Here is a 27,510-nt window from a genome sequence, read left to right as displayed (position 1 = left end):
TTATTCTTTTGAATAGTTTTGAAATTCACGTTTTTTTCGTATTTTGACCAAAGATTAGTCATGTTTAAAAACGCTGGAATATCAATATTATATATAGAACCTGATATCTTTTTCTGCGAACAATAATGTAAGCTCAACGCATCAAGTATACCTATATGTTTGGATCGTCGTTTTAGGGGTTGTAAAGTGCTCCGAAGTAAGTTTTGTTTGTTTGGAAACTTGTTATCTTTAGGTTTAAGTGTTTTATTTTATAGGGTTTTGATTAATTTAGGACGTCGCACAAGTTACTATTAAACGACAATAAAAACTAAGATAACTAATTATCATTAAGAAAATAATACCCAAAAAAATATATAATTTTAACATAAAATGTACATTTTATTTACAAATATACAATCTCCATCCCCCTAGGTCCCACATGTAGGAGGCTTCAGAATAACCTTAGGCCTAAGGCGAACCCCACCACCCCCACCACTCTCACCATCATCTCCATCCCCCCTCTTCCTCTTAATCTGTACACGTTGTATGACGTGATCATCCTGCGTTTCCTTCCTAGAGGGCTTGTTCAAAACATGCTTCCTATAGGAGACGACGGTGGCCGAAATGTGATTTTCAGGAGATGACTTTATCGGAGCAGGAGACGGGTCCACAGACGCATAAGAATGTACCTGAAATAACATATAATCAATTTAGTTTAGTTTTATGTTAAACTAAACATAAAATAACATATAAATAATTAATTTAATATATTTGTAAAAAATCAAACCTGTGTGTCGACGGGCTCCTGAGATGGCTGGCTAGAGGGCTCCTTAGAGGGCTCATGAGCTGGCTCCTCAGTTGTCTCCTGAGTGGGTCCCGGAGCCGGAGGTGTAAATGGTGCCGGAGCAGGAGACAGGTCCACAGGCGCAGAAGAATGAACCTGAAATAACATATAAACAATAGAGTTTAGTTTTATGCTAAACTAAACATAAAATAACATATAAACAATTAATTTAATACATTATTTAACTGTAAAAATTCAAACCTGTGTGTCGACGGGCTCCTGAGATGGCTGGCTAGAGGGCTCCTGAGATGGCTCTTCAGCGGTCACCTGAGCGGGCCTCGGAGCCGGAGACACATCGAACTCCTTGAATAAGAAATCGAAGTCCAGCACCGTGCCACCCTGTAGATCACGAGCTAACCGCTCACCCTGTGGATGACGAACTGGAGACTGTGCAGGCGATGGCCAGAACATGTGATCTGAAAATAAATTCGGCGTATATACAGGTGTCGACCGACGCTATGAAATCGACGACCGGCAAGATGTCGACGGGATCTCTGAAGTCGACGGAGGCTGCTGGGCTGGAGCTGGAACCAGTATATGGTCGTCAGGCTCATCTACTAGACCACGACCCCCTCTGTGACCAGCCTCTCTGGCCCTACCACCTCGGCCACCAGCCCCTCTACCCCTACCCTCTCGGCCACCAGCCCCTCTGGCACGACCACGACCACGACCTCCAGTTGCCTGGTGCGGGACCTATAGAATAGGCTCGTCGACATGTCCGAGCTCCTGCGCCTGCTGCATACCACCCTCAGCTAGCTGAACCATCCGCGCTGCATATCCCGCTGTCTCGGGGCATCCATATAGTCCAAGCTCTCCCAGCGCATCCTCTGTACGGTCCGTAGCTGCATTTGTTTGCAAATATTAATGATTGAATAAATTTGTAACTTAATACATAAAACAATTAATTAAGTTTAAGACTAATAAAACTTACCAACGCCTCATACTGTCCTGAGAGAGCTGCATATCCTCGGCCATCTGCACGAGGCCTCGCGGGGTTGCCAATCAAGCTGCAAGTGATCCGTGCATACCACTACATGTACGTCTGGACCGGAGTCGCATGTCCGACCACCGCTAGCGTCCCCACCCTCTGATCCCAATCGTGACCTGGAGCTGCATAAAGGCCCGCCATGCATCAGTGACGGTCATACGCTCGTCCCGCTTATAATGGTCGTGCTCCCAAGTCGCCTGCTCAGTTAAGTTCTGTGCATGGACGAACTGTCGTAAGTCGCGGTCGGGCGCATGCTCCTCAACGATGTCTATATGTATTAACGGACACCGCGACCTCCACGAGGGCTCACCAGCCCTACAAAACGCCGGGCAACTGATCCAAAATCTAATCATACGGCGTCCATATAAAAACCTGTAAAGAGAATTGAATTAGTTAACAATAAAAGAGTAAAATAGTAAAAAAAAAATAACATACTAATGTTAAATCAAAAAAACTTACCGTGTCCAACGTCATACGATCCAGCTGATCCCTGAACGGGAGAATACTGTGGTGCGTATCCACATCTCAAATAACGCCTCCTCTCATCCATCTCCGCGCGTATGGCATCGCCTCATCAATATAGTCGAGCGGAGGGTCAACAACTATGGGTTGAAAAGGTCTCATCCTAGTCCACACCTATATCTGAAAGGGTCATAAAAAAAAATTATCAGTCATCGTTTCAAAAAACTATATTTAGAATAAAATTACACACACTTAAATATAGTACCTGGAGGAGAGGGAAAAATGCAGCGACATCGGTCCTCGCGCCCGTAGACGCTCGATAGAATTCGCGATACATGAAAGCCAGGACAGCAGCGCCCCAACTGTAACATCCCAACTCGCCCAGATGCTCCAAAAAGGGAAAATACCTCAAGCTCACATGCGAACCCGATATGTTCGGGAACAAGATGCCCTTGAATATGACGAGAAGGTACAGACGAGCACGTCGGTCAACATCAACCTGAGGTGCGTCCTCTGTAATCGGATGTTGCATGTCTATGAGGCGCAAGTGCTCGAAAAGGATATACATCGACAGCCGACTCTATCCCCATATATCATGTGGCTGCGGCTCGAAACCAGTGAACCTAGTCAACTCCTACCGATACACGGCATCTGCTGGCGCTCTTGAATATACAAAGCGCATCCATCTACCTGGAGACTGTAAATGACCTCCACGTCCTGAAGGGTGATGGTGGCCTCACCAGAGCGGAGATGAAATGTGTGGGTCTCCAGTCGCCATCGCTCAATCATGGCTATCATAAAGCCCTGTCATGCTGTACGCGACCAACAGCGACGCATCGATAGATGCCGCCCTGATATAGTATCCTTAAGACACGAGGATGTGGGGGCCGAGTCGCTAAAATATCCCATGCTTGCTCCATAAACCTGGGACGGACCAAGCGTGTGGGATCTACATCCGAATCCCATACTAGCTGGGACCTATGCTGCTGTTATAGGTGAAGCACCTCTGGCTCGAAGGGCCCCAGATGAAGGGGGCGGGATCCATGGAGGTTTCGTATCTATTTTACGCAGTTTTAATTAATCATTAACATGTAATATTAATTATGTAATCTTTTATCAAAAAATTATACTAAGGATGTTCAATCCTAAACTAGAGATGTTCAGACCTAAACTAAGGATGTTCAATTATACTAACTAACTAAGACTTTAACGGGAAATTATATTAACTATCTAAATTTGGGAATTAATAATTGTTAATTAATTATTATACTAACTACAATTAACTAACTAATATTATATTAATGCTATTTTAACTCTTAAACTAGGGATGTTCAGGCCTAACCTAAGGATTAAATATAATTAACTAACAAATAAACTAAGGATGTTCAATTATACTAACTAACTAAGACTTTAACGGGAAATTATATTAACTATCTAAATTTGCGAATTAATTATTATACTAACTACAATTAACTAACTAATATTATATTAATGCTATTTTAACTCTTAAACTAGGGATGTTCAAACCTAACCTAAGGATTAAATATAATTAACTAACAAATAAACTAAGGATGTTCAATTATACTAACTAACTAAGACTTTAACGGGAAATTCTATTAATTATCTGAATTTTCGAATTAATAATTGTTAATTAATTATTATACTAACTACAATTAACTAACTAATATTATATGATGCTATTTTAAATCTTAAACTAGGGATGTTCAAACCTGACCTAAGGATTAGATATAATTAACTAACAAATATAATCTTAAGCATATTAAGGTTTAACTAAAGATGTTCAATTATACTAAGTAACTAAGACTTTAACGGGAAATTATATTAACTATCTAAATTTGGGAATTAATAATTATTAATTAATTATTATACTAACTACAATTAACTAACTAATATTATATTAATGCTATTTAAAATCTTAAACTAGGGATGTTCAAACCTAACCTAAGGATGAAATATAATTAACTAACAAATAAACTAAGGATGTTCAATTATACTAACTAACTAAGACTTTAACGGGAAATTATATTAACTATCTAAATTTGCGAATTAATAATTGTTAATTAATTATTATACTAACTACAATTAACTAACTAAAATTATATTAATGCTATTTTAAATCTTAAACTAGGGATGTTCAAACCTAACCTAAGGATTAAATACAATTAACAATTAGCTAGCAAATAATTAACAAATAAACAAATAAAAATTAGCTAGAACTAATGAACAAATAAACAATTAATTAATGAAACTATTAACAAATATTTAATAACTAATTAATAAATAGTTAAAAAATAAACAATTAGTTTATCTGACAATTAAGAAATATGAAATAAATAATCTACAAATAAAAAATTAACAATTAATTAATTAAAAAAATTAAAAAAAGAAAAGGAAAAAAAAGGGGCAGTGGAACCGCCCATTTGCGCACTAATTTAGTGCACAATTTTTTTTCTTCGTAATCTGCAACTATTACACAACAGTCATGCTTATGATAGTAATATATTTAACAATGTAATACAATATTCGTAGTGAAATACCTAGAATGAAGGTGGTTTTTAGTTTTTGAAATCGAGTTTTACGTCGCTTTATTCTGAGATCAAAGCTTTGAAACTTGTTCTTTGCCTTGAATATACCAAAAATATTGACTTTTGGGTTAAAAAATAACACGAAAACAATGTTTTTAGAACGTGGAGACCACTGAAAATGAAGTCGTTTTTTTTAATAGTGGGGTTGTCGGGTGGGGAAGAAGACGAGTGGGGTTTTTAGTAAACTTCTATTGTGCACTAATTTAGTGCGCAAAAGATAGTTTGGTTATTTTTTTTTAGTGGGATATTTTGATGCTTTTTAACAAGTTTTAGATTAAAAAAATTGCGGACTCGCATAAAAGAGTACCAGTCAGCAGCTGAAAATGGGTGACTTTGGCTCCACATTAGCATTTTTGTTCCATAAGCTGAGAGTAAACTAGCATTGAGTAAACAAATGCTCAATGGATTCCTCTGATTCCTTCCATAGCACACATGTCTTGGACATATCTATTCCCCAATTAGTAAGTCTATCAAAAGTCAACATTCATCTTTTTATAATCATAACTATGTTATGTGAGGCCCTTGCTAAGCCCGAGCCCAAACTCAAGATATAAAAGTACATATTTTAATTAAAGAAATATAATTGGTGTTAGTACAAGTGTACAACAACAACAACCATATACTCATTGTAGTCCCACAAGTGGGTAATTACGTTAGTAATAATTAAATTTCATATAAGTATATTTTCAATATATGAAAGTAAAACTTTCATTCCACTCCTTTAATATTTTAACTTTCATTTTGATGAAATTATTTACTTCAAATCAAATGCGGAGCCAGAATTTGACATTTATAAGTTATGTATCCTAATTTTCTGAAGTTATTTAGTTCTAAATAAATAATCCATACATAGTTAATGAACTTTTAAGACAAATACATAATTTAACTTGTGCAGCGAATGGAGCTGTTCCTCCCTTAATTAGAGATTAGAGGTTCGAACATGGATATGGAAAAAATCTTTGGAGGGAGTGCTTCCCCCGAATGAGCGCGATACAATGCGAATTATCTGGATTAATTGGGCTCAAATGCGGATATCGAGCACCAAACAGAAAACCAAAGAACATGAAAAATGAGGTAGGAGGTTCGATAGCTTTTGAAAAGTAGACGTTAAAAACTAAAAAAAAAATTGACTTAAATAAATAAGATTAGGACCTAAAAGTAATTAATTAAAAAATTTAAAAAAATTTAAAAATTCTTGTGAGGACTACAAAAGTCCCTAAGATTGCCCTTATATATAGTAGTAATATGAAAAGATATGCGAAACTCTTGTGAATTCTTATTTAATTGTTGAACCTAAGAGTAATTTTGATATATCACTCATTTTATTTAACTTATGTGTCAATACAATTTATATGTTTTTACACTTCATATATTTAATAGTCGCATAAAACGGGATAAAAAGAGTACTACTCATCTTTATTTAAAAAAAAAAAAAAGATATTCACGGTATAAAGAATTTAGTAACTATCAAGTGTATTTTAACTTGTAGCAAGTAGTTTTTCTTATTTTTCATATTACAATATATTTTTTGTTCTCACCAGGTGTTTTCGCATTGGGTCAAATTAAATTCGAATTCACACCGAAAAATCTCATATTTAATATAAAATGCTCTCTAATAAAGACGACTCCTTATCTAATAGCCAGGGCTACTTTCACTAGTTATCCAACATTGTAATTATAAACTTTTACGTGATCCAAAGATGAATTTTTTTATTACATTATTGCTGAATAAATGGTTACTAAAGAGCCGTTTGGACATGGTTTGAAACCATGAGATGAAATCATTTTTGGACATGTAATTTGAATTTCTTAAGTTGTGTTTTTTCTTATAGACATAAAAATCCCACAAGCTGTGAAAACTATCAAAATATTCTCAATTCTTATACTATCTAACTAAATGAGCAAATCATAATTCATAACAAAATTAATACGCTACTAAAAGGCGTTTCTAAAAAACACAACATCAATTGATCAAATTTTAGTTCAATAAAAAAGAAAATTCAACATGAATAGTAATGTAACTACTCTTTAATATAATCCTTCCACATGTAGACCTAAATAAAGGTTGGTTGGAGTAATTGTTAAAAATATCTACCAACTTATGAGTCTTTTTTTACAAAATATAAACTTATGGATCAAGTTTTATATTTAAAATTTTGAAACCATGGTTTGAAATTCCAAATCATGTCTTTTTGAATGTTGAAATCATGAGATGAAATGCATGTTCAAGACTGATTTGATTTCAATCAATGGTTTCAAATCACATGCCCAAAAAACGCCTACTAATTGTGTTATACATATGTTTCTCTTTATCTAACAAGTGTCCGTATGAGACCCACAGTATCTACTCCCTATGATTCCGTCACTATATATCTTCTTTCATTCTCCACTTCTACCTTCTCCCAAATGCTCTCAAATAAATGTTTAATTTAATTTCAGCCAATTTTCGTTCTTCTTGGTTTTATGTGATAGCTGAGTGAAAAAGGGTAAACAATCAATTATTGTTTAAAGTTTTCAAAATGTAAATAGGTGATGCTTTACAAATAAATTCAATATACTTGCAGGAAAAAAAAAAAGAATCTTATAGCACAAACCAAAGACTCCAAAAAATGAAATTTTACTGACTGAAAAAAATAAAATAGGCTAGGGGTCGTTAGGTTCGAGGTATAAGAAAGTTAATATTGATATAAATTCTATATAAGTAGGTATTGCTTAATAGGAACAAGTTTGGTTTTTGGTGTAAAAATCTGCATAAGCATAATTTAAATACGGAAATCACACGTTGTATAACTAATATAAGGATAAGTTAATATTTTATACGGGATATATAGAGGTGGAGTGAGCAATATGTTAAACCATATATGAATGAGATTATTTAAAGATGAAAATATCCTTACATAAGTAATACTACCTAAAAAACAATTCCGTGGAAACAATTCTTGCATTATTTATTCTTACCATTGTAATTCTTGTATTATTAATCTCTGTACATGAACATTTCATTATAACTAATACATCAAACCAAACGATCCCTTATGGAATGAGATCCGATCTTCATTTGAAACCATCAAAAGGAGGTTTTCTTCAAAGAACCAAATATGACAGAAGAGTTTTGAATTTTTGGACATCTAATTATCACAATACTTACAGAAAAAGTAAACAAACAAACAAACAAAATACAAATTAGCTTTAATCTACTTACTCAAATTGCCGACTGGCACATTGTTTTATCATTTTTCTCTCATACATTTCTAAGTGCAACATGTTCTTCATGCAAGGCCTTTACTCTAACATTCTAACACGTAGCATTTCCTCCTCTTCTTTAAAACTACACCTCATCACTAACCCCTCTTACAAACTCATTTCTCTTTTACTCTCTCCACACACACACACTAAAACATTCTCAATATGGCTGACCGTATGCATCCACACCAAGTTCAAGTTCATCCTTCAACTCGTTATGAAGGTGGTGGAATGAAAACACTTCTTCCTCATAGAGGTCCTTCAACTGGCCAAATTCTGGCGATCGTCGCGCTTGTTCCTGTCGGTGGGACACTTCTAGGACTTGCAGGACTCACCCTTCTTGGGACCATTATTGGCCTTTGTGTTGCTACTCCTGTGTTTTTGCTCTTTAGCCCGGTCCTCGTACCGGCTGCTATCACGGTTGCGCTAGCTGTCACCGGCTTCTTGACTTCAGGTCATAATTATATACTCCCTTTGTTTTAATTTATGTGACACCTATTCGAACATCGAGAGTCAAAGGAAGTTTTTTTTTTTCTTCTTTTAATCGTGATAGTTTTATATGCCTTTTCTTATATAGCATTCTTTACGTGATTTTCGAATGTTGAATTTTATTTCAAGAAACTTCAATTTTGAATTTTATTTCAAAAAACTTAAAGATTCTATACATGAATTCATAGTTAAAATTAAAGTCCGACTCTAGCACAGCTAAAAAATCAGAAATTGGCGACAACAAACAAATTTTGTAGATAAACATGCTAATTAATATTCTATTTAGCGACTAGCAATGGGTTATCAAAAAATTCGGTCATCTAAATATTTTGTTAGCAACGAACTATAAACGAGTGATATATCGGTAGATTAGAGTCGCAGGTAATTTCAACTTTTTTTGGTGAAATTTTTGTTAGCCCCGAGCTATAAACGATTGATATATCGATCGATTAAAAAAGCGTCGTAGCTAATTTTAATTTTTTTTAAGTGAAATTTACTATAGAGGGAGTATCTATTGAATGAATCCCCTCCTTAGTGTAAATGTGCTTTAGAGATTCCTTTGGGGTCATAGGTTAAAACAACATGGGAGCATTTTTTTAAAATCATATTATCTGACTATTGCAGGTGCATTTGGATTGACGGGTCTATCATCACTATCTTGGATTGTGAATTACTTCAAGCAAGGAAGGAGCACGATGGAGCAATTGGATTACACGAAAAGGCGCATTCAAGAACGAGTGGCAGATGCAACAGCGACAGTGGGACAAAAGACTAAGGATGCTGGACAAGCAATACAGAGCACAGCACAGCAAGGGAAAGAAAGTGCCAGGGCTACTACTTGATCTTAGAGCCGCTTTAGCTTGTATTTGGATGGAAATAATGATGTGAGGCATGCACTTTAATATTAGTTGCTTTTCTTTTTAAGGTTTTGTACAAGTGTTGTGTGTAATGTTGTTAGGTTTCCTTCTGTAATGGTTGTAGTGGTCATATGTTGTTTGGTTATTTGTAATTTAATAATCTTCTTAACTCTTAAGCCCCACTTATGTTTCCTTTCTTTTTGCTTACCATTGACAGAAGTTCGCATCCCATATCTTTTTCCAAACGAAGTTAACCTTTACAACAAATAATGGTGCAGCTATATATTGCCTTTACACATATAGAAGTAGCAAATTTGTAATAAATAATGGTACAATTATAGTTTGGTATAAAATTCAGAGACCTCACTCCACCTTTACTTCTCTTTTGACATATATTAGACCCGTTTACCTTTATAACACTCGCCTCTCGTGGTTTTACATGTATTAGACTTTTTGTAACCAAACTAAATTAAGTGACTAATTTTAGCTACACAGAGCACAGCACAGCAAGGAAAAGAAAGTGCCAGGACTACTACTTGATCTTAGAGCTGCTTTAGCTTGTATTTGGATGGAAATAATGATGTGAAGCATGCACTGAAATATTAGTACTTAGCTTCTTTTTTTTTTTTTTTTAAGTTTTTGTAAGTGTTGTGTCTGTAATGTGTTGTTAGGTTTCCTTCGTAATGGTTGTTTTGTTTGTCTGTTGTTTGGTTAGTTGTAATTTAATAATCTTCTTAGCCTGACTTCTGTTTTCCTTTCGTTTTGCATACCACAAAGTTCCCATCCCATAACTTCTGTTTTCCTTTCGTTTTGCATACCACAAAGTTCCCATCCCATATCTTTCCCAAACAAGTAATCTTTACAACAGATAATGGTGCAGTTATTGTCTTTGTTTCAAAATAGAAGTAGCAAATTTATGTTATAAGTAATAAATAATGGTACAGCTATTGTTTCTGTAAATGTGGATATGGTGGAGAAGGTGTTAATTGTTTTTTCCTCAAGAGGAGTTGTTAATCAATTTCAAATTGAAGCGGCTTTGTTTTTAAAAGTTTTTACTACTAAAACTTCAGTTGTGTTTTCAAGTCCGAATATAACTTTTTTTTAAATTATACTCCCTTCGTATAAAACTTCATACGAGGGTGTTTCGCTGACCTCGTATTTCACTGAGCACAAAGTTAGCACAAAGTTTAAGAAAAAAGTTTAAGAAAAAGAAGTTTAAGAAAAAAAAAAGACTTTTGAATTTTGTGGTCTAAAATTAGTTAAAAGTATTTGTAATTAAAAATCATATCACTAGGGTAAAATGAGAATTTTAGAGATATAGACCGTTGCTAGATATAGAAATGTGTCATTCTTATGGGATTGATTAAAAAGAAAAGAATATCATCTAAATTGGACAATTTCTTATAGACTCGTTGAGAATGATTATGATCTAAGTTCGTTCAATTTAACTTTAAATATTAGTACTATTTTTTACCGATCCATTCATGTGTAGACGCCTACTAAATGCCTAAACTAGGGTTAAAAAAAAATTGCCCAAAAAACACCCGCTAAACCCGTCCAAGATGGGATGGGTCATTAATCCGCCTATTTATTGGCACAATTTATTTTGACTCGTCTGATTCAGGGCACAATTTATTTTGATATGTCCAATTCAGCACTCTAAAATTGATCGCATATGTAGCTCAAATTGATCAATGAGAAACCTTATCAAAATATTGTTTGATGTGTTATATACAATCAAACTTCTTTATAACAACATCGTTGGGTCCGAAATTTTTTGTTGTTATAGAGAATTGTTGTTATACATCTATAACAACATTTGACATCTAAATAATAATTGACTGTTATAGGCAAAATAGATGCATAAAATCTGTCTTTTTTATTTTTAATGTTATAAAAAATAACAAAGTTATTTAAATTTTAAATCTCAAAGATATGCATACTTCACAACCTAAACATTAAAAATAGTTAATACAATTTAAATAAATTCATAACTGAAAGTATAAAGTTTTAAGCACTAAGACACATTTTAAATCTACTTGAGATTAAATTCTTGAAGATTGATGGAAGAAATTTAAAATTTTAGCTTGTTTTGTAGATTCTCTTTTAAAAAGATTAGAAGAAATCAAAGGTTTGTCCCTTTGCTTACTCTGAAGAATAGGATTCGTACTCCTTATTCACATTGTTTTCTTTTTTAAAAATTATTTATAAATAGAAATAGAAGACAATGATATTTTTAGGTTACAAATATTCATCATATGTAATATTATGTCATAAATATAGTGTATTAAAGTATAAAATTAAATATTTGGTCAAAATCTCTACACTAATTATTGGTAATCATAGATATTTTATTTTTATAAAGATAGTTAATTATTATATTACCAAAAAAAAAATAGCTGCTATATGGGGAGTAAAATGCTAAAATTTACAAAGAGTGTACTGTTACAAAGTTGGTTGTTGTTGTTATAGGTAAAATGTTGTTATAGAAAAGTAAAATATAACATAAAAAATCGAGTCCGAAAAAACTTAGCTATTATAGAAAGGTACTGATAAATGCAGATGCTGTTATAGAGAGGTCTGACTGTATAACCATACAAAAAAATAAAATTAGGACATAAAAAAATTGAAAAAGAAGAAACAAGAAAATTAAAACTTACAAAGAATTGTGCAGGTTGGGTTATGACCCCTTTTTAGCCCAATCAAATTCAGTCCAAGTAACTTTGGTAGGTCAATGACTCACATTTATTAACTCAATTCATTTTGATTTGTCTAAATTCATAGCAACTCCCACCCCTAATTTAAATTGAGTTTTGCAAACCCTAAAACAAACATCAATTAAAATATAATTTTCTTATTTATTTTCTAATGATAATAAATATAAAGAAATTTTTTATTACAAAAGCATTTACATATAATTTAATCAAAACTTTAAGGGGTTGAGGTAGGGGGAGTTGAGAGTGAGTTGCGGTAAGGGGGTGGGATTAAGAGTGGGGTCGGTGGAAGTGGAGGTCGGGGTGGGGGTGGGAGACGGATTGCAGGTGGGACGAGACAATAAACTTGGAATGTCATTTATGGAACTTGTTTGTTTTGTTTTTATTAAAGAACTCATTTTTCTTATTTTTAAGAAACTTATTTCCTTAAAAAAAATATTCTGTGCAATCAATTATGGGTAAATTAGAAAACAACCCTAAGACAAACACCACCTAGAAATAGTCAAGAATATCTTTTCTGGAGATATTATTTTCCTGAAAATACTTTTAATCAAAAATATCTTTTCAAACATTTTGCTCCACACCAAATGAACTTTGAAAGAGGTTTAAGTCATATTCATATTTTCTATTTCAGACCCAAAAATAGAAAAGAAAAGAGTCGTGTAATGAAGCTTAGGTACCGTTTGGATATGATTTGAAATCAAGTTGATTTGAAGTTGAAGTTTTATTTGGACATGCAATTTGAATTTCTTAAATTGTATTTTTTTTCACAAATATGAAAACCCCATGAGTTTTGAAAATTATCAAATGAGCAAACCATAGTTCATAACAAAGTTAATACGCTACCAGATGACCTTTCTGAAAAAAACACAACATCGTGATCGAAGTTTAATTCAATAAAAAGGAAAATTGAACATAAATTGTAATGTAACTGTTCTTTACTATAATCCCCCTACATGGTACGGACAACCTCTTCACGTCGAGCATGTCCGATCAGATGAATGAGAAGATGGACCAACATTATTACTTTGAGTCAAGAACATTTAAGAAATATATCTATCAACTTATGATTTTACAAAATATAAATTTATGGGCTAAGTTTTACATTTAAAATTTTTTGAAATCACAATTTGGAATCTTTTTATTTTTTTACTACCTCTCTAGGAGCTTCCACCTTTGTGTTCCCCCAATGACTCGAACCCATAATCTTAGCGTTGGCGGTGGAGGGTGCTTATCACCTGAGCTACTGTGAATTTGGAATTCCAAAATCCTTTTTTTGATAGAGAATTGAAGATGTGAAATTATAATATGAAATTGAAATTGAAATTTATGCAAATTTTATAAATATAAGATCAGACTCCCAAATCTTATGGTCAAACGCCTACTTAGGGTGTGTTCGGTATGGAAGAAAACATTTTTCAAGACTATGGATGAATCAGGTCTTCCCATACATATAACCAGCTAGAATGGAATTCTTCTAATAAGCTACATATCATGATGTAGAAGCTACAGTTTGAAGATTGCAATTCAGTATTTGAATGCTTGAAGAAGATTCAGTTGCTTTTAATAACATTGCACCTGGTGAGAGATTTAAGGTGTTCAAACATGGCATCAACCCAAGGCATCAAGACTGTTCGCATGATTGCTGCTGACTTTATTCATTTGAACTTTTTCTTGCTTAGCTTGTTTTTGTTTGGTAGGATACACTGTAGATTAGTATCCGCAGTTTTTATTTTCTCTCTGCTATTGTTTTTTTTTTCTCCCTACATTGTAAAACTGTTCATTTTGATTTATGGAATAAGCCACCATAGTGGCCTTTTGATTTAACAAAAAAAAAAAAAACTCATCTTCGTTTGGTAAAAAATATTTTATTTAGGAAAATAAGTTCTTTAAAATGGAAAAAAATGACTTCTCTAATGGAAATAGGAAAACAAGTCTCATAAGTGACATTTCACTAACCACACCACCTCCCACCACACCACCCCTCCACCACCCAACTCACGCCCCCCCTCCACCACCCAACTCACGCCCCCCCTCCCCCTAAAAAAATTATATTTTTTTCAATTTCTTTTTTGTTTTTAAACCACCCACCCACCCCTGCCTCATCCTTCCTCTGAATTTTCTAATTCATATATTTTATTTTACTTTTTTTTTAAAATGAAAAGTTTGTGTGGTTAAATTTGGTGTGGGGTGGGTGGGTAAGAAAAATTTCTCATTTTTTATAAATAAATGAAATAAATTTTTTTGGGAGAGGGTGTGTAGGGGGTTGGGTGGACCGGTAGTGTGTGGTGGGGGTGGGGTAAGGGTGGGTGAAGATGAAGTGTGCTCGGGGGTGGTGTTTGGGTGGGGGTGGTGGGGCTTGTGTGAGTATTTTTTTAAAAGTGTTTTCTACTAACCAACCAAAATGAGAAAATAACTAAGAAACTCATTTATTTTTGCACTACCCAACCGAACATGAGAAGATAAGTAGAAATTCACTTATTTTCCAAAAACACATTTTACGCGGAAATATTTTCCTTCATACCTAACACCTTTAGGGCTCGTTTGGTACGAGTGATAAGGGATAAATAATTCCGGAATTAAATTTGAAATGAGTTTATCCCAATAAAATTACGTTATAACTAATTGTTGAGATTAATTATTCCGTGATTGTAGTGTTATTTTTATTATTGTGGGAGGGTGGTATAACTAATTAGGGAACATAAACTTAACCCTCATTCCAAAAGCACCGCTAGGCTCAAGTAATACCCATTATCTATACAAGCACGCACATATTATATATATATATATACTTGCACCGAACTAGGGTTTCTCACTCTACTTGTGCGCTTCCTCTCTGTTCCTAAAGTCCTGCGCTGCTGCTACAACGAAGCGCCATGGTATCTATCTCCCTTTCATTTTCAATTGAATATTTGTTGTTTTTTACATGTGTGTATTTGTAATCTATTGTACTTTGTTTTGTTAGGCTTCAGAGAAGAAATTGAGCAATCCAATGAGGGACATCAAAGTCCAGAAGCTAGTTCTCAACATCTCCGTTGGTGAAAGTGGAGATCGTCTCACCAGAGCCGCTAAGGTAACCATTAATTTACCCTAAGTTACAAATTATTTTTTTGGGCAAGTTACACATTTTGGCCGCTCGCCGAAAAATATTTACAACCGCTAGCTAATATACACATGTTATATACTAAGGGTTCGTTTGGTAGCTGGTTAGAGTTATGCTGTTATTAGTTGTGAGACAATCTATGTAAGTTATTCTACCTTCTAACCTGCATAAATAATGCGCCCTCCGTTCACTTTTATTTGTCACGTTTCGTTTGTCGAGAGTCAATTTGACTAATCTTCGGAGCTAACATGAATTAGATGAAAACTATACGAAAAAGAGTTAAATAAGTTGCAATTCTTCTCATATTAATATGATAATGTTAGTCAAAGTCCATATAGTTTGGCTCTCAAGAGCGAAATGTGACAAGTATAAGTGAACAGAGGGAGTACATATATTATACACTGCCGGCTATTTTTTTCTGTAAGCGGCTATGTAAATTAATTTTCCTTAATTTTTCAGTATTTGAATGAAATAGAGCGGAGTGGATATAAATGTTTTATATAAATGATTCGGATTAGTTCGGGATCAAGGTGTAGATGGTTGATTGAATGTGTTCTTGTACTTGTAGGTCTTGGAGCAACTCAGTGGCCAAAGCCCTGTTTTCTCCAAAGGTAAATTTTTTAATCTCTCTCTGCATTTTGCTTACCTTTATCTGATTTTGTAATGTTATGACTGGTTTCAATTTCTTAGTCGCGTTTTATTGAACTCCTTTTTATGTTCGTTGGGCTCTGTGTATGTTAAAGAATAAACATCTTTGTATATTTGAAGGAATCTCTCCATTGGCATTTGAGCTGTTTGTGGTAATTAGTCAACATGTAATTTGTTGAAGATTCGCTTTAATTTGTAATCAGTTATTGTAGGATTATCAGGTTGTATCTTATTATGACGAGCTAAAGTGTTAGACAACTAGCAAAAAAGACTATTTCTAATTAACGTGGATTCATTTTTGTTGGTACCACATTATTAGATGGTTGGGGCGTGTGAGGAGGAGAGATGCAGATGCCCCGGTAAAGAGGTGTGAGAGGTTAGCCGTTGCAGGCTTGAGTAGGGGTAGAGGTAGGCCGAAGAAGTATTACAGTGAGGTGGTGATTAGGCAGGACATGACACAACTTCAGTGAAACTAAGGACATGACCCTTGATCGGAGGGTGTGGAAGTCGAGAATTAGGGTAGAAGGGTAGTAGGTAATCGGGTGCTTTTCTTTTCCTTGTCCGGAGTTTTAGCATTATTCTCTTGAAAACAGCCTCTCTACCTTCCCAAGGTAGAGGTAAAGTCTGCTTACTCACTACCTTTCCCATACCCCGCTTGTGGGATTACGCTGGGTCTGTTGTTGTGTCATTTTTATTAGTGTCCTTGGTTGAGTTGAGTTGGTGGAACAATTTGAACTATTCGGAAGTTACTTGTAGTGTTCCTCATTACATTGATATTGGGTACACTGTACTCAGGCGAGCGCAAATTTCATTTATATGTTTGAATATGTGTTGTGTGTCTCTGACCGACTAAACATTATCACACATTGTGTTGGTGCTGTTTCATTTTTTCATGTGATTGCTTTATTCGCATTGACAGCAAGGTATACTGTCCGGTCCTTTGGAATCAGACGTAATGAAAAGATTGCCTGCTACGTCACTGTCAGAGGGGAGAAAGCTATGCAGCTCCTTGAGAGTGGATTGAAGGTCAAGGAGTATGAGTTGCTTAGGAGGAACTTCAGTGAAACTGGCTGCTTTGGATTTGGTATTCAGGAGCACATTGATCTTGGAATTAAGTAAGCAGATTGACATTTAGCTCTAATTTGTTGTATAGACTACTTTCACATCCTACATATTTAGTTTAGGAGTGCTGCTAGCTTTTATTATGCCAAAAATAGCGATGCGTATCTGAGTTAATAAATTTTCCACTTACCTCATAGTCGCATCATCTATGAGTTTATAGGGAATAGTTCTTACCTTGCCCAAAAAATGTTTACAGGGAATAATTATATTTTACCCTGTCTTAAGGTCCGATGCCACGTTGCCGGTAGCAAATGAAGCTATGACCGACGATGCTATGATTGGACCAATAACAAGTTTTTACTAACGTTTCGCATTTTGATAGGAATCTGTGGATGGATCTTCAATTCTTCCATGGAGCCGTTTCATGCGATTACACACTTATCTCTTAAAAAAAATAAAAAAATTACCCTGTCTTACTATACGAGGCTAGGAGGTTTTGTATCAGCTGGTTTGTGTTAATATCTTTGAAATGTTGTGCCCTTATTAAGTCATTAACATACAATTCCTTTGTGTTATAGGTATGACCCTTCAACGGGTATCTATGGTATGGATTTCTATGTTGTCCTGGAACGCCCAGGATACCGTGTTGCTAGACGTCGTAGGTGTAAGTCTCGGGTTGGGATCCAGCACAGGGTCACAAAGGACGATGCAATGAAGTGGTTCCAGGTCAAATATGAAGGTGTTATCCTTAACAAGTCCTCGAACATTTAGTAAGCTGAGAGCTGACTGCTGGATCAGTTTATCTGGTAGCAAGTTTATGTTTATGTATTTTCTAGACCAACATCTAATTACTCCTAGAGTTGAATAGTTTACAAGAGTTGCTGTTATTTGGCATAGTATGCTTGTTCCATTTTGTTTTATGGAGATGAATTCAATCTTAATATATCCTTTTTTTGTGTTAATTTTCGGTTGCGCGATTCTAGTAGTTTGTTCCTTCATGGCGACAAACTTATCTTGTTATGCATTGAAATTTATGATCTTTTAGCAGTTCAGATACTTCCAATCAAAGGATTTGCCCTGTACACTAGTTGCTTCAGGGAATGATAAGGGAAGGTCATATACAACCTTTCTCTTGTATTTTTGCAAAGGGATTTTTACGTCTTGAACCTGTGACCTATAAATCTAAGTTAACTTTATCATTGTGCTAAGGGTTGATTTACTTTGTCCCCGAGTTATATGTTGGTACTCTTGGAGCCTGTTTGGATGTGCTTATAACTTATGGCTTAAGCCATAAGTTGAGTTTTGGTGTAGTTTTGTTATTTTGGCTTAAAAAGAAGTGCTTAAAACACTTTTTTTATCTTACCCGAACACTAGAAATGTGCTTAAAAGCTATGTTGGATTAAAAGCACCTAAAATAAACGAGGCCAAGCAGGCTGTTAGTAGTGTCTAATTTGTTGACATCTCGTCATTTTCTAGAGGGTGCACCATTTGTTAGTGCTGGGTAAACGTTGTAATCTTTGACCCAAAAAAATAACGGAAAAGCCTATTTTTGGACGAGTAATAGTTGTAACGCCGTAACTGCATCAATGACATCCATGATAAATTCTCGTTTATGAAGGTTTTTTTTGTCATCCCATGGCCATTAGGCCTTCAACATCCATGCTTGTAGATAAGGTTGGCAAATCAGAATAAAACAAAAAAATAATAAATAAGGTTGGCAATTTGGAACATGGCCCAAAAACTTGAACAAAAATTCATTCCCTCACCTACTCATTTTTCTATCTCCCTTAGTGATTTCCCTCTGCTAGCATAGTCCAAAGAAATTCAGAGATTCTGAGAGATTTTTGCCTAAAATTTGGCATTACTGCTCTTAGTCCTAATATTTGTCCTCTTAAAACTAGCATGTGGTGGCGGATGGGGCTGCTCCTCACTTAATCAGAGGTCTCGGTTTCGAGTTCTGGTTATGAAAAAATTCTTGGTAGGAAGCGCTTTTTCCGAATGGGCTCTACGCGGCACGAATCCGGAATGGGGCTCCAATGTGGGTACCGGACACCGGATTGGGAAACCAAAACAAAAAGCTATTCTTGTGCCAAAAAAAAAAAAAAATCCTATTAACATACAAGCAAATCTGCAACTTTACGGAAAATCAAAATCCCCTGCGTGTTTTGTGCTGATTGCAATTAACCCTTTTTGTGATGCAAAGAGGCGTTAACTTTTAATGTGAGAAACCAAAGTGCAATAGAATTTGTTTCCTTTTAGGATACTTTCCTTTTGCTAAAATTTACCACAAAAGGAGTGGACATTCAAATTTTAATGTTATATTTACAAATTACAACCCAAAAAGAACTTTTAATGGGGGAGACTCGTCACTTGCACGTCTAACCCTATAAAAAAAAACTCTTCAAGTTTATCATAAATTCTTGGAACTTACTTTTGGTGCACACATTCATTCATGGCCTCTACTTCTTCTGTCGGATTATTTTCTGAGTTACCATCCTCCACAAAATCCTTTGTTATCTCAATCTCAAACAAAGAGCAACATCTTCACTTGTTTGCAGCAGTTGGCGTCGCATCATATCATCATTCGTTGACTCTAAAACATTAATTTGTACAAGCAGATACTGCTCAAACTGCTACTTTAGTGTAGTACTTGTCAACCATGCATGTTCATGCAGATACTGTCACTGTCATCACCTAAGCGCTGTTATCAAACTTGCTGATGATGATCCCAACAGTTTCACGGAATTCTATTTGATCGTATGCCGTTACTCTTTCAATTTGTCTCCAGCAATTTTCAAGTTGAGATTATTAACCGTTCTGCATTTACAAGGTTGTGTATTTGTCGAGCAAAACTTAGGTGATGATGTTGAGGATTTGCCGCTATTGAAAGAGATATATTTCGATCAAGTTTCTATCTCTTCCTCAACATTCTCCACGCTTATCAACAAGGGCAAGCGTCTTGAATCCTTGTTTCTTCGTTTATGCAAAAGATTGGATGAAATAGAACTTTGGAGTCATAAATTGGAGAATTTGCGCTTAAGCAATATGGTTGACTTGGAATATGCTAGCATTTTTGCTCCCAATTTACGTTCTTTCAAGCTAATAGATGCAATAAACATTCCAACCTCGCGTCTAGTGGATGGTTCATGGAACGTTCCACGGCTTCCACCCTCGCGTCCAGTTGTTGGTTCAAGGCTAATGGAAGTTGAGATTGGATTTAGTGTTAATGCAATCAATAGGTTGTTTGACCTGAGAAATTTTGCTCAATATTTGGGTGAAAATATCAACTTGTCCTTGAAAACTAATGCAGAGGTATCAGAGGTACGTTTACATGGCTAATTGATCAATTGATACCTAAGTTATGTTAGTTTTTTAATTTGAGGGATTCTAAAGTAATGTGCATGTTCATTAAAAGGTGCATTGGTTATATTTCACTCTCTATAAGTACCTATCCCATCAACCCTAGGAATTATCATGAGTTGAGTTTCTATTCATTCAGGAACGGATGCAGCACTCAAGCAGAAATTTATATGTAAAGATTCACTAAATTTGCACATATAGTAGGTTTGAACCCATAATTTTAAAAGACAATGGGTGCAACAGTAAGAACCTTAAAGATTAAAAAAAAAAAAAAAAAAAGGCAACACGGTGCACTAAGCTCCCACTATGCGTGGGGTCGGGGAAGGCCGGACCACAAGGGTCTATTGTACGCAACCTTATCCTGAATTTCTGCAAGAGGCTGTTTTCACGGCTCGAACTCGTGACCTCCTAGTCACATGTCGGCAACTTTACCAGTTACCCCAGGCCAGAGGCAAATCCAGGATTTCAAGAGGATGGGTTCACCATTAGCTATGGGGTTTTTTTATTTTTTGCCTTTGGTTCGTTGCAGCTTAGCACCTATGGGGCTTTTTTTATTTCTTTTGCCTTTTGTGACTTGGCTAATTATTAGAAATAAAGGGAAAAAAAATCATTAGATGTAACATAAAAGAGAAACACGTTTTTTACCTTTTTGGTAATTAGAATTATAGAAGAAAAAAGATTTAGAATAATACAAAAAGGAAGTTTAAAAGGCTGCTTTAGAAAATAAAAGCATAAAATTTGCAGGAGCTCGGGTTCGATCTCGAGACCTTAAGGAAATAAATACAACCCCTAACCAATGCTCCACTTGACCTAGTTTGATTATGTGTTCCTTCAGTTAATATTAGATATATTTTCAAAATATACCCATAATATATCGAGTTTAGTCCACTGATCATGTGTTCACGTGACCCAAATTTTATATGTAAATTCGCCTCTGCCTCAGGCCCCTTCAAGAACCTTAAAGATTGAACTCATAAAATATAAATTCACTCACTTGATTTTTTTTTTTTTAAAATATAATTTTCTACAAACTTGGCATGTTTTGTAAGATAAACATATAAACTTATGAAGTGACCAGATAGACACTTAAACTTATTCAAAATGTATTTTTTAAACACATTTGCTATCCTGGCAATTCACGTGTCTTGTATTTTGTAATGAGCGCGTGAAACTTTTGCATAATTGGTGAGTCAGCAAAATAACAGTAATTTTTTTTTGGCGTACTTGTTTCTTTTCTTCTTTTTTTTTGGGCGTAATTGTTTCCTTAGTTTCTAACCTTTACACATAAGTAAGAGCTCATCCAGTATAATGATATACTTTCTACACTATTAACTCGACTTGATTAGATTTTGGTAAAATAAAATGTAATTTAATATAATAGCTTATTCAAACTTTTTCTAAATTTTCTCTAATTTTTTTATAGTATTTCGTCTTTAAAAGGTACTCACGTAGGAAATAGAAGTTCAAAATATTTTTGATTTTCTTAGGAATAAAATTTAAATATGATGTTGAAAAGAGTGAAAAGTTGCTCTTTTTTTTTTTCTTATAAATAAGAAATACATGCTTGAATTTTTTGCTTTTTCTTAGACGTTTGATGTTATTATTAATGAATAAAGCAGATATGTTATATGTGCACACTCGAAAAAATATCAGTATACTTTGTCTTCAAATATCATGATTTTCTCTCGATCTTTATTGAAGTTTGGATGAGTTTTGACTTTACATTTAGAGGGATGTGGTTAAAACTTAAGGAATTTGATAATGAAAACGAAGAGGAATGCAACAGTTCACTGTTCGAGAGAATGAAGAAATCGTGGGAATGAACAAATTAGGTGTACGATGGCTTTGGACTATTATTTGCCTACATGGAAATAAATTACACGTGGTTGGCCTATATTTTCTTACATGGACTATTATTTGTTTATTTGCTACATAAATGGAACTTGGACCTCACGCACAGGGTCTTCAATATAAATGTATTTAAAAAGTACACTTTTGACAAGTTTAAGTGTCTATTTGGTCACTTCGTAAGTTTATATATTTATTTTACAAAATATGTCAAGTTTAGGGGGTCATCCAGGTATTAAGCCGTTTTTTGGCCTTTTGATTTGGTTGCACGTTGAAAGATTCATGAGCAGATCATTGTATCTTGAGAGTTAGAACACCATTTTACTATTTGCACTTGGGCATAGCAAGGAAAATATATTCTGACAATAACATCAATCAGCTTTTCACTTCCTAAACTTTATCTCTTCTTTTTTATTGTTAATTGCTGCATCTTGTTTTTCTAGTTAGTATTTCCTCAAAAATATTTAATAATTTTTCATTGTCTATGAAGGAGGTAAGATTTCACTCAGGCAATTTCGGAAGCAACATTCAACCACTTCTTATGAAGCACATAAATTTGGAAATACTCTATTCATGGGTACCAAATTATAAATTTTTAATTGACGGATTGTTTAGTTACTTCCGTCCGAAGACCTTGCTAGTGAAAGTGAATCCAAAAGCCCTAAGATATAACTTTATACAGGTATTTTACAAGATTTCTTTCTTCAGCTTAATATTTTCCTATCTTCACTTCTCTTTCTCATTGTACTAAGTACAATGCTACTAATTTGTAGGTCCTGTTGGATGAACTAAAGGGCCAGGAAAAATGTGGCTAGTGGCATAAATGTATTAATCGTATGCGTTGGCACTATTCCTTGAAATGCTTTAAGATCCTAGAATTAACTACAACTCGAGGCAGTCACGGATTTGTAATATTGGAGTTCCAATGGTAATTGTCTCATTACAAATCGTGACTACGTATGTAAAAGTACTTCTATCTACTCAAATACATATGACCGTGGAATACAACATCGTTTAAATGTGGGAGTTGCAAACCAAGACAACTTTAGAATTTCTTATGTATTATCCCGTAACTACTACACTGTCTCCGCCCTGATACTAGTCAATGGTGACAATGGTGAAATTTGAAACATTTTCTCCACCTGGAAGAGAGATATCCATAGCATGATTCTGAACTCGCCAAGCTATTTGGTAGTGTAAAGTAGCCTGAATAGCATTTTTAGCTTGTGGGGCACCTTGAATTTGGACTTGGAGCTTTAAAGCCTCCGTATTGTGTGATGCATTTTACTTTGGCGTTGAACTAAAGAGAGCACTGGATTCTTTCTTTTGAATGTTAAAAATGGGACAGTTGAATGTTAGTGGAACTAATGATATCAGAACAATAAGTTATAGTTTCATATAGAACAGTTTTTCCAAATTTACCCCACAAAAGTTGGGATAAGGTCTATGTACATTCCACATCTACCGTTCCTGACCTTACTTGTGGATTACATTGGATATGTCGTTCCAAAATTTAGTCAGTTATTTCATGAAGCTGAAATTATTCCGGGTGATTCTCAATATACGCAATCATTCAGAAAAAAATACATTCACTAGTGATTGCATTATTTTCTCCCTTTCTTGGGACTTGGAGGAATAGAATGCCCTGTTAGTGCCAACAAGCTTGCCCTAGTTGTTGTGGCAAGAAACAATTCACCTTTTTATATAATCAATTAAAAAAGTATTACAATGTCAGAATGTATAACTTAAATTACATCCGTGAAAAAATGAATTTTCAATAAATATTCTTCATGTACATTCTCGTTGTGGTTCCCTTCGGCCCAAACCGGGTTGGCTTAGGGGACACTTGAGCAATTGCCTTCGCGAATCCAAATGCTCCCACAATGCACACAACAATACTAAAACCAATAAAGACTTCATAAGAGACCATTTGAGCTACAAATCGTGATGCTACAGAGGCATATTTTGAATATAAATGAGTGACAGTTCCAATAAATAAATACATTTTGATATCCTTCTATGAACCGTACGAACAATGGTAAATGTTTCTTGAGATGTTAGTTTCCCTTTTCTGTACTATTATCTACGCAATTTTCCCAAATGTAACTAATTAAACTTAGGAAAAATACATTAAAACCCCCCAACGTATAGCCGGATTAATTATGACGCACCCAACCTTTACGGGCGACCTATTACCCCCCAGTCTTAATTTTTCTGTATTTTAGTAGCATTTTTGCCTGGCGTGGCAAAAAAAAAAAACTGGCGAGTGAAAATGTGATATTTTAATAAAATTAATTTTTAAAAATTTATTTATATTTTATCCTCTCACCCACCCCCACCCTCCCTCTCTTTCTTCTTCTTCTTTCTTATTTTTCTCTTTCTTCTTCTTTCTCCTCAACCACCGCTGCCGCCGCCGCCGCAGTGAAATGACAAAAAAATCAAAATGAGTTGCTGTGAAATCAAAATGCCACTAAAAAAGGAAAAAAAAAATATCAACCACCACCGCCGCCACAGTGAAATGAAAAAAAAAATCAAAATGAGTTGCTGTGAAATCAAAATGCTACTAAAAAAATCAAATGGAAAAAAAAATATCAACCACCGCCGCTGCCGCCGCCACCGCCGCCGCCTCCGCCGCCACCGCAGCAGCAGCAACAAGGCAGCAGCAGCAGGCAGCACCTACTAAAAAAATCAAATGAAACAAAAAAGTGGCAATGAAATCAAAATGCTACTAAAAAAATCAATGAAAAAAAAATCAAAATGAAAAAAAAGGTGGCAGTGAAATGAAAAAAAAAATTATCGGTGATGTGGCAGTGACGTGGCGGAGAGTGTGCAACACTCTTCACTGTGCAACTGAACTTCAATTTGTTTTTGCCACGTCAGCCAAAAAATGCTACTAAAATACTAAAAAATTAAGACTGGGGGTAATAGGCCGCCCGTAAAGGTTGGGTGCGTCATAATTAATCCGGCTATACGTTGAAGGGGTTTTAATGTATTTTCCCTTAAACTTATAAACATAATCCAGTAGCCGGTTTCCATTTCTTTTGTAGTATATTGCTGCATTGACTCCAAAAAATGTATTTTATGGGGTATTTTTTTTAGTTAAAGTATATCGATTACCTACCTCCCTATCTTAGAGATCTGCATAATAGGATATTTAGGATTTTATAGAGTTAATTATCAAATTTGTCTGGAGTGCTTGGACTGGTTGGAATATTGTGATTATCAACTAATAAGAAACCAATTTTCTAGTTCCAACAAATTTGCCCTGGTTGTTGAGGCAGCAAATAATTCACTTTTTTATATACTCCAATAGTGATTTAATTTGCTTATATCGTCACCATATCTTTTTCTTAGTGGTATTCCTTGTAAGTTGCTAGTATATCACTTTTACATTTGGGATTTTGGGGTTGGTTTAATAATATAATGTGAGCTTTAAACCAAAATCTTGCAAAGTGCTTGTTGACTATCTATAGAAAGTTTCAATACTTGGAGGTGAGGCTAGGACTGACTTCTCCTTCCTTGATGATTTTGATATATTCCAATATCTCACGTTGAACTTTAAGTTATGTGCACTAACAATATATAATTTTTTTATGTTATCAAGTTAAATTTACTCTTCATAGTTCATAGTAAGGATGACAAGAATAAGAATTTGATATAATTAGCTAAACTGCATTTTTAATGTAAAAAATATAGTATTAGATTGTCAATGCGTATAACTTAAATTCATCAGGGAAAGAAAGACTTTCCCCTCATTCTTTAAAAAAATGTTGATATGAATAATTCATTTATATGATACACCAATGTCAACTTTCAAATTCAGAAGCCGATTTTTTCTTTTGGAAATTCCTTAAGGGAAGATGCAGCAATGGCCATTTAGTTCTGATTTTGAGGGATTTGAAAAGGTAACCATCAAGATATAAGACATCAGTACTCTGTAAAATCCCTGGACCGAAAATGGGGCAAGTTCACAGATAACCGATTTTGGGACCACTATTTATGTTATAGCCATGGTGCGTAAAATTTATAAGTTAAACCGCTTCAGAACCAACTTCAGGCATATGAGTGTCTAAAGTCTTACTTCAGACATACATTTTTGTTGTGTCTGAAGTTTCGCATACATTTTTGTCTGAAATTTGGTTTGGCAGCTCAAACTGCCAACACTGGCTACCAGTTAAATAATTTGAAAGCATTGGATATAGCTTAAATGGCAAAGGTGAAAACTCGATACCGAGTTCAATTGCTACACAGAAAATTGGAAGAAAGAATCAAGCTATATTTACAGTTGCAAGTGTTAGAACAAGGATGATAATAATAAAAGAAATCCAAAATAAACTTGCTTGGCTTAGAGGCACGTTAAGACGTTTCTTGAAGAAAGTTGGAGTCTCTCCCACGAGCAAACGGAAGAATAAATAACAACTCTATCTTCGGGATTCAACTAAGCCACAACAAGTATTATTCAAGAAAGTTGTTCTTCTATTCTTGAATTGGTGATTTCACCTTTTGGTCAATGTCTCTAATGTTTTTAGGGGAAATTGTTTTCTTGAAGTGCTTGCCTTTTCCAAAAGAATGAAACACTATTTATAGGATAAAAATTACATAACATAAAAGTTTTCATTAAATAAGATTTAAAATAGGTTCATGAATTTTTCTTAAAATACATGCAACTTTCATGTAACTTTCAAGAACCTAAAACGTAAAATACTAAATGAAGAATGTATCTTCAAATTTACATTCATTTAGTTTGAAAACTTTTATCAGATGAAATGTTTCAAAATTAATTAAAACATTAACTTAACAATCCCCCACTTGTTTCAAGAAATTTTGAAAATATTTTTGAGACATTAATCTAGTAATATGCATCAATAATGGTGTCTTTTGGACTTGAACCATTAGCTAGTGAATACATTCTAAATCATTGACTACTTAGTGAACGAATCTTGAACTAAGTAATCATTAAATGAAGTAGAAAAATTTTCACGCACATTACTATGTTCCGGTGAAAATCGTAATCCTTTGACACCTTACGGCCATGTGTCCTGAATCCTTTAAACTAAGTGTTTTAAGATTTCCCTGTTAAAAATCTTATTGAAGCGGCCTCCACTTCGCACTTAGCGCGGTGAATTCATCAAGAGTAACTTTGCATACTCCGACCAAACAGTCTATGAATTCATTAAGAGAATTTAATCTCATCCTCCTTTAAAGCAAAGTGTCGATAAATCTATCAAGAGGGTTCCTACACACTCCAACCGATACCGGTTTATAGACTTATTAAGAGAATATAATCTCATCCTCCTCTACAGTAGG

General features: G+C 34.6%; 2 protein-coding genes and 1 non-coding gene across 3 annotated transcripts; all 3 read left to right on the top strand.

Moving 5' to 3' along the window:
- The first annotated feature begins 8,228 nt into the window (after positions 1-8,228).
- On the top strand, positions 8,229-9,637 carry LOC132636579 (oleosin H1-like). The gene is made up of 2 exons (XM_060353505.1): positions 8,229-8,576; positions 9,236-9,637. The coding sequence occupies exons 1-2, from the start codon at positions 8,288-8,290 to the stop codon at positions 9,451-9,453; spliced, it is 507 nt and encodes a 168-aa protein (XP_060209488.1). The 5' UTR covers positions 8,229-8,287; the 3' UTR covers positions 9,454-9,637.
- A 5,266-nt stretch (positions 9,638-14,903) lies between these two features.
- On the top strand, positions 14,904-17,957 carry LOC132636578 (large ribosomal subunit protein uL5z). Its single transcript, XM_060353504.1, has 5 exons — positions 14,904-15,061; positions 15,148-15,255; positions 15,854-15,896; positions 16,853-17,048; positions 17,574-17,957. The coding sequence occupies exons 1-5, from the start codon at positions 15,059-15,061 to the stop codon at positions 17,764-17,766; spliced, it is 543 nt and encodes a 180-aa protein (XP_060209487.1). The 5' UTR covers positions 14,904-15,058; the 3' UTR covers positions 17,767-17,957.
- Positions 17,280-17,433, top strand: LOC132639030 (small nucleolar RNA snoR2/U65). Its single transcript, XR_009582077.1, has one exon. It is a non-coding gene; the product is annotated as a small nucleolar RNA snoR2/U65 (small nucleolar RNA).
- Positions 17,958-27,510: the final 9,553 nt, after the last annotated feature.

The sequence above is a fragment of the Lycium barbarum genome, chromosome 4, assembly GCF_019175385.1.
Source record: "Lycium barbarum isolate Lr01 chromosome 4, ASM1917538v2, whole genome shotgun sequence".
In the NCBI taxonomy this organism is placed as follows: Eukaryota; Viridiplantae; Streptophyta; class Magnoliopsida; order Solanales; family Solanaceae; genus Lycium; species Lycium barbarum.
The sequence above is the reverse complement of the archived record's forward strand: the minus strand, read 5'-3'. Positions and strand labels throughout refer to the sequence as shown.